General features: G+C 45.9%; 1 protein-coding gene across 1 annotated transcript in view; it reads right to left on the bottom strand.

Moving 5' to 3' along the window:
- Positions 1–217: 217 nt before the first annotated feature.
- Positions 218–8,776, bottom strand: part of LOC105905227 (E3 ubiquitin-protein ligase RNF152) — a 29,420-nt gene continuing 20,861 nt past the window's right edge. Inside the window, exon 2 of the mRNA XM_012833229.3 lies at positions 218–4,110. Coding sequence (XP_012688683.1) covers positions 3,199–3,855 — 657 coding nt within the window. The 5' untranslated portion in view covers positions 3,856–4,110 and the 3' untranslated portion in view covers positions 218–3,198. The remainder of the gene's footprint in view (positions 4,111–8,776) is intronic.

Below are 8,776 nucleotides of genomic sequence, written 5' to 3'. Positions count from 1 at the left end.
GACAATCACTTCAATCATTTCAGAAAAGGCATTAGACTTTTGAACCCAAACTTTAGTTTACTTTACATTATAATTACAAATATCTTAACTTACCTTCATTCTTTCTCTGATAATGCATACAAATAGAAAAAAAAACACATTTCACACTGCTATTGTAATGTAGTGGAGTAATGCTGGACAAAAACAATGTCACAACAAATGACACAAACAAGGTGAATTGATTCAAAGTATTATTTAATAGTAAACCCTGGGACATGAACAAACATTACAACAGAAGTACTGTACAACACAAACATAATGCACACACACCCTACATCATTCACCTGTCTCTCTCTCTCACACACACACACACACACACACACACACAGGTAGTATATTGTGTTAACCAGTCTTGAAAGACCAATATTGACTCTCTTTTAAATGTTGCTTTGTTTGTTGGTGGAGAGAAATGGAAGGTACATGTAGATGGGCAAAAAAGGTTACTACTGACTACTGCCACAATGTACTCCTTTCTCAGGCACCTGTTCCTTGCATCAGTCCATTAGATGCTTAGTTTTGAATCCCATAAAAGTAGATATGTCAAAGAAACTACAAGGCCAAAACCAATCAATTTAGTCCCCAAAGATGCCTTACTCCCTTCATAGATGTTGACACTTTTCAGCTCTTCTCAAGAAATGAAATAAACCACTGACTGACATGGACCAATCAAAAGGCACCAAAGCCCATGGACCGAGAGGAGAGGAAACAAGATCTAAGAGGGAGCAAGTTTGACTGCAGCAGAATACATTCCATCCACTGACATTGTCAAAGCCCAAATACAGCATGGTTAATATCTGCTGAAGTTACTGAATATGTTGAATGTATTCCTGGACAAGAGTGTGCGTGCACGCATGTACACACACACACACACACACACACACACACACACACACACACACACACACACACACACACATACACAAACACAATGGTTACTTAACAGTCAATTTTGATATTGCCACAGAAGGTGCCGAATGCACTAGTTTGTTGATGGCTTCTGTCTCTGAAGTGCCATCACAAAGTTAACAGGCTGGAGATATGGGATCAGCGAGTGCATGATCTGATTATTTCCTATCAGTCACCAAATCCAGGGGCCTAATGCTGTCTGAATCTCTCTATCCCTCGGTCCCTTTTTTCTTTGTTTTGATACCCACATTCATTGATCATTTCATCCAGTTTTAGCCTACCTGCCCTCATGGCTAAACCTTCCATGCCACAGTAACATGCAGTAAGTGAGTTGTTTTAACCACAGTGGGGCTCATCCATGCTATAAGGTTTCACTTCTCTACCTAGATGAGGAACACTGGCCAACCAGCTGGGGCTTTCAGGACCAACAGCTCAGACTGGAACACATATAGGTTCCTTGTTCTAGTTTCCCCATTTCACTATCTAGAAGCCACAATTTCAGGTTCTACAGATGTTGTAAGAGTTTGTCAGACATGTCTGACACACTGACAACTAGTATGAACATTTTTTTTTACAGTTTCCACAACGATCAGGGAGAAAAAAAACAGAAAAAGAAAAAAAACATTGCAACAGGACGTGCTGAAATTCCTCTGTCATAGCCTGTAGACAAAATGCTGCTTCCTCAGTCGATACAAAAACACACTTAACTGCAAACAGTGAAATACAATCATTTTTCTTTTCACACATTGCCTATACAAAATTCTTCACCCTGTTTGTTTGTGTGTACACTCTTAACTGAAAAGAGAGACAAGAGGGAAAAATGATTTGGCACAAAAAGGTGGAGAAGTCAAAGGTCTCTGCAGACAACCACAGTTTATAAATCAATGAGATTACTGTGTAGCTAGTTCAGCCACACATACACAAGCACACACTCTCTCTCACACACACACACACACACACACTATGATCACTGTTAGAAAGATCCATCGCTCTATTACATGAGTCGAAGCCTGCACTCAGCACCAGATCAATGAATGCGGGGAGAGTATGTGTGTGTGTGTGTGTGTGTGTGTGTGTGTGTGTGTGTGTGTGTGTGTGTGTGTGTGTGTGTGTGTGTGTGTGTTTGTGCTACAGGCAAGATCAAACATTGACCTCTTCTGTCTTAAAAGCAGCACCTGCATTGTATTTTCTTCGGTGGACAAGAGGACATTAAAGAACAAAAAGATATATACAGCAGTTTCCCCTGGGAATCCCTTAAATAACACACTGTTGTTATTACTATCTGGTCTCCAACCACTGGAATCTGTGCTTTAAATGACATGTTGCTGGTATAATATAATTATATGAACATATCTCCCTGTTCTTTTTAGTTTTGAGTTTGCTTTTGACAACACCAAGATTGAGTGATCACTGCATACGTTGTTATGAACAAAGGCATGTCCATCCTGGTGGTACCTTGGTTTCCTGGCGAGGAAAGGAAACCAAAACAAAGAAGATCAGTACTGATTACAGGAACCCATTCACATATATACTCGACTACATTGCGAGCATATCTACGTGTTAACACAAGGTGCAATTGTTGTTGGTTAAACTAAACAAGCCAGGCCAAGGTCTAGCTACTGGATTATATTGCATCTCACTTTGTGTATGTTGTGTACTCTTTCACCTACAAAGATAAAAACAAACAGTAATTAATAACCGTGAAAGTAAAGGCTTCTACTGGCCAAGACCTACTGACCACACATAGAGACACATGGAGTCCAGCCGGCATCAGGGCTACTGGCAGGACACACCCTGTTCTTTTCTCTCCAGTGCCATAGGCAAGTTGATCAGCTCCGAGAGAACAGGAGTATCCAATGACAGGAATGTAGCTGTGTGTGTGTGTGTGTGTGTGTGTTGGTGTTGGTGTTGGTGTGTTTGCTTGTTTGTATGTATGTTAGAGTAATTGTGTTTGTATGAACTGCATTTCTCCAGTCCCACAAACTTCAAACTTCCAGACAATCCATAAGGCCAGTTTTGAATGTCCACATCCCCTCCAAGACATATGCAGGGATTATTTCTAATTGAGTTCAGTGTGTCCAAACACAGGCATCACCATGGGAGGATGTCAGGTGTGTGTGTGTGTGTGTGTGTGTGTGTGTGTGTGTGTGTGTGTGTGTGTGTGTGTGTGTACATGTGTGTGAGGGTGTATACATGTGTGTGTGAGTGAATGGTTGTGGGGCTTTTAAAACACACAGGGACCTGTGTGTGTGATCAGCCACAGGAGATGACGGTGAAGCGCTTGGAGATGCAGGACATGTTGTGGAGCACGATGCCCAACAAGAAGAGCAGCACGCAAGCCACGAGGATGACCGTGCACACCCCCGACCACGTGGAGCCCTTCCCGCCCACGCCGCCTCCTCCTCCCACCACTCCTCCTCTCCTCCCCTCCCCCATCTCCAGACCCTCCAGACTGCCCAGCCCCAGGGGCTCCTGCTCCGTCATGGCCACCACCGCGACCCCGTTGCCCTTTCGTCCTGCTGCCAAACCTGCCGCTCCCCCCGGCAGCAGCCGGCAGCCCAGCTCGCCTGGCAGCAGCGCCCGCTCCTTGGCCATGGGCAGGGGCAGCATGTAGCAGCCATTGCTGGGCAGGCGGATGAAGACGGGCGTGTGCTCAGAGGCGTGCGGGATGGCCACCACCGCCACCAGGTCCGGGTCGTCAGGCAGCTGGGACACGGACAGGCCGGCAGGCAATTTGGTGATGCGACGGCACCAGGGACAGCGGACCTCACGCTGACCACCCCGCATTTGAGTCAGGCACACGGAGCAGCACGTGTGCCGACAGTCCAGCAGCTTGGGTCGCCGACGGGGGCTGTAGTAGTTGAAGCAGATCTGGCACTCAAGGATAGAGTCTTGGGGCAATGTCTCCATTGTTGCCTTGTTGAACTGTCTGCTTGACACCTTGTTTGTGTGTTTGTTTAACTGAGGAGAATCTGCTGACTGGTTGGTTTGAACCAGTCTTTTTCCAAGGCCGCCTGGTTTGAGAACCTCAATGAAACGTGGTCAGGGTTTGTTTATCTAGGATATTCAGACATCCAAGGAGCGGTATAAAAAGTAGAAAAGCCAGGTTGGAATCCTCTTGTCAAGGAGAGGTCACAGAGCAGTCCGGGTCACTGGCTGCTCCATCTGTGAAAAGCACAGGAGAAGACACTGATTACGCCAAGTCATCACAAAAGGCTGACCTTAAGACTTCTCACTCTTTCCCCCAGTCTTTACATCTCCCATGAATCCGTCCCCTGTGTAAGCGCTCTGTCTGTACTGTGAACCATGTCCAATAGGTAATTAATTAACATTTACAGCCAATTACGACGTAGCATTTGAAGGTCACCTGCTTCCAGTGGGAGGTTTTGTGTACAGAAGCATCGGAGGTGTAGAATGTCAACCTGTATTTATTCAGTGTTTCTCACGAGACAGGAGAGGTGGCTGGATGCAGTGACATGACAGGTTCAGGTGCTGCCTGACAGAATAAACAAACTAAATAAAGAAATAGAAAAGGACAGCAGCACCTGCCTGCACACCAATACAAGCCAAAACAGCACTACGTGTTTCCTAAGTCATCTCTCCTTACACATTTAATAGCCCCTTTTCTCATCTCTGCTCTCTTTTCTCCACCACAAAGCCTCACAGAGCAACAGCTGGGAGGCATCCAGGCAGGCAGGCAGGCTCAGGCACCTGCAGCCTCGGAGGGACTGCCCAACTGCCCCTCTGCCTGCTGGCTAAAAAAGGCTTATGGTAGCTGACTAAAGCCACGCTAAACTGCAGCCATTTCTGCTCATTAGTGTCACCGGTCCCTCTTATCAGACTCGCTTGGCTTGCGGCTAAATGATACATCTCTGCTTAGGCAACACTCCCTTACTCACTGGGTGACCTACTTTCCCTCTTTGCCATGCCAACATCTGAGGGTAAAAAAAGAAAAACCCTGGTAATCTCAGAGGGTAAGGAGAGAGACAGACACACACACACACACACACACACACACACACACACACACACACACACACACACACACACACAGAGAGAAAGTGAGAGGGTGAGAGACAGAAAGAGAGAGAGATATTCCCTTCAAGAGCCATGGAGACATCCAGGGGGTAGCTTTACAATCCCTTTCTAAGATAAAGGTTTGCTTTGATCTGACATTAATGCTGTGTGGAAAAACACCATCTCACTCTTCCCCAGCCTGCCAGCCTGCCTGCCTGCCTGCCTGCCTGCCTCATTCCCCTCCACGGTCTCTCATCCTTGGGTTGTTTCCCTTCATCTCATGTCTCTGCTTTTCACAATTACACTCATTTTTTCACTAATTCTCCAACGTTGTGAGGATATACCAACCTCCTACCGAGCAGATAATAGGATAAAAGCCCTATTTGTACCACAAAGCTATTACATTTTGAAAAAAAAAATGATTTGGCCTAAATCACCATGCTTTCAGATGATTTTGCCCAAATACTATTTCTGCACTGTATGTTGATTCCCGCATGAAAACAATTCATTACAAATCCATTTTTGATGTTTATTAATTTATAGCATTAACATTGATTGCGCTGTTAACATTTGCATACTAGAGTTCTGTCTGATCAGGTTAGACATTGATGCATGTTCTCCTGGTGTAAACACACACACACAACACCAAGACAGCGCCGTAAGTATTATGACATATGGAATCACAGGCTCCGTCTCACAAATGAAGGGAGAGGTGGGAGGGCAGGAGAATAAGCATCCTGAGAGCAGAGAGCCTCAGCGCGAGGGAGATAGGAGGGAGATAGGAGGGAGACAGGAGGGAGACAGGAGGGAGATAGGAGGGAGACAGGAGGGAGACAGGAGGAGGGAGACAGGAGGGAGATAGGAGGAGGGAGATAGGAGGGAGATAGGAGGAGGGAGATAGGAGGGAGATAGGAGGAAGGAGATAGGAGGGAGATAGGAGGAAGGAGATAGGAGGGAGATAGGAGGAGAGAGATAGGAGGAGGGAGACAGGAGGAGAGAGATAGAGAGGAGGGCGATAGGAGGGAGATAGGAGGAAGATAGGAGGAGGGAGATAGGAGGGAGATAGGAGGAAGGAGATAGGAGGGAGATAGGAGGAGGGAGATAGGAGGAGGGAGACAGGAGGGAGAGGAGGGAGACCCACGGTTGTCACCTCCTGGTGCCCAAGGCGAAGGTGACACATGTCAAAAACACACCAAATTTCCTGAAGGGGAAAAAAGAGTCACTCTCTCCTCTCCTCTCTTCCATCCTGTCTTTTCCGAATCCATTTCATGGTGCAGCCAGATGTGTTCTCTGGAATTATGGGTATTGTGGGGTGTTTAGTGGTGGTAATGATTTTAGATACAACTGAAGATTGTGGCAGGAGCAATGACAAAATACTTGGCCCATAGTGAGCAATCTAGGTCCATCCTGTACCCTACAAGTTAATTAGACAACCCTTATATCAGAGAAAGAAAGTGAGAGAGGTTATTAATCAGCATAATAGTCTGCAGACATGCAAGTTCACTCTGTGGCCATCCCCATTAGTTCTTAGCAGTGTGGTGAGAGAGGCCTCTTATTAATTAACATTTCACGTTTCACTAACATTTCACTTCATAACGGTGGTGCAGTGGAGGAACACTTACTCACAAGACAAGGCTGGATACCAAAACATGTCTATTTCACACTGGGTTCAAACTGGCCTCATTAAAAACATATTAATGTGAAGTCTTTCTTTCCTTGCTACTCAAATGATATGATCCGGTTAAATATTCCACAGCCTGTATAAAACCTGTATAAAACCAGACATAAACACCAGAGTTTAAAAGGACAGTTAGTGTGCTTCTATCAGTGTCAGCTGGGCTGTTGGTGGTGTTTGCAAGGTTTTTGCATGCCTTTTAGGTAGTTTGCTTACTAGTTTTGGAACAGAACTCCGTATTGCTGCTTTAATACCCATCCTTGGCAACGTCAGCGTATCTGAAAACCTCTGTTACCCCTGACAACGTAGTGTGGACGGGGTCTAAGTTTGCTGTAACCTCGTGAACCAAAAGCTCTAATTCTAATTCTAATTTTAACTCATCATCCATGGTGGCACTGGCAGGAACACGCAGGCCCTTTCTTTCCTATTTTAGCGGCGCGCTAATAACACTAGAGTAAGGCGCTGATTACGCGACGAGGTTCTTGTTTGATAAATACTACGCAAAATGCGGAAACACACCGTGCGCTCCATGCGGTTTGGCAAAGGCGCTGATTACGCTGCGCTCGCAAATGTTAGTAAATGAGGCCCGGGGTCTCTTTGACTTCTTCTGTCCCTGCTGTGTCATAGCAGCTGACGCTGAAGGACAGATTGGGCCTAACTGGAGAGGCTGGAAGATAGAAACAGGCTGAGGACTGAGGGGGCCTTGGGCTGATGGGGTTGGAGAGGCTGGAAGATAGAAACAGGCTGAGGACTGAGGGGGCCTTGGGCTGATGGCGTTGGAGAGGCTGAGAGGACTGAGGGGGCCTTGGGCTGAATGGGGCTGGAGAGGCTGAGGACTGAGGGGGCCTTGGGCTGAATGGGTTGGACAACCGCAGGGGAGAGCAGCAACCATTTCTGGTTTGTCTTTGTGAGAGACCAAGCTTCAAGAGCCTCTCCACAACTACAGACCGGAGGAGAGACTGAAGTGGACACCCAAAGAGATAAGACGAGACAGGGAAGAGAGGAGAAAACAAGGAAGAACAAAAGGGTAGAGGAGGAATTGAAAGAGTGGAGAGTCGAGCCCCATACAGAGAGCAGATGAAAAATTGTGCAAGTCTAAATTGCTGCTGCATTTCATCCTCCCGAGCACCCCTGTGATCCCCTCATAGAAGAGTTTATCATAAGAGAAGAGTTCATCACCCCTGTGACCCCCTCATCACCCCTGTGAGCCCCTCATAAGAGAAGAGTTCATCGCCCTGTGACCCCCTCATAGAAGAGTTCATCGCCCCTGTGAGCCCCTCATAAGAGAAGAGTTCATCACCCCTGTGACCCCTCATAAGAGAAGAGACTGATGCCCACTAGACCAGGTGCTCTCCCCCTCCCCACCATACACCACACTCAGACCCACCACGGACACTGAGCATCAGAACCACAACAGACAACTCATTGTCCTGATGCTGAAATATCACATGACTAAGACTGACTAAATGCAGATACATCTTTAAAATCAGCTGAACTATTATAACCTACAGCCAATAGCAGTGAGCTACAACATGGCATCCCATGGCATCTTCCATTAGATATAAGAAAAGAGGGAAATTATCCTTTTCAGTATTTTTTCCTCTTTTCTTTTCTCTGTGAATAGAATATGTGATACGAAGGCATGGATGGGCTGTGATAGCAGGAGATACATTTTTTTTTTTAAATGGCTGTGATTTTTTTATCAGCTAAGAAAGCCATCCATTGGTTTCTGTGGACAACAGACACTATATGGCAACAAAGGACTGAAATACTGTCCAAAAGCTAAAAAGCTGCCATCACTTTGGTCATGATCATGGTCTGCATTCAGAAGAGACCATCACAATCTGAACTTCAGCGTAGATCTAAAAACCTCAATGTGTTAATATCTGAGCAGAATGTAGTTCTGTCCTGACCATCACAATCTGAACTTCAGCGTAGATCTAAAAACCTCAATGTGTTAATATCTGAGCAGAATGTAGTTCTGTCCTGACCATCACAATCTGAACTTCAGCGTAGATCTAAAAACCTCAATGTGTTAATATCTGAGCAGAATGTAGTTCTCATGGCTCAGCACAAGCTTCATGGTGACAGGGCTCAAAAGGACCCGTCATGCTAATGTGTTGCTAGGTGTGTGTGATG

This window comes from Clupea harengus, chromosome 17 (assembly GCF_900700415.2).
Source record: "Clupea harengus chromosome 17, Ch_v2.0.2, whole genome shotgun sequence".
In the NCBI taxonomy this organism is placed as follows: domain Eukaryota; kingdom Metazoa; phylum Chordata; class Actinopteri; order Clupeiformes; family Clupeidae; genus Clupea; species Clupea harengus.
Note: the sequence above shows the minus strand (reverse complement) of the source record. Positions and strands in the feature narration are given on the sequence as shown.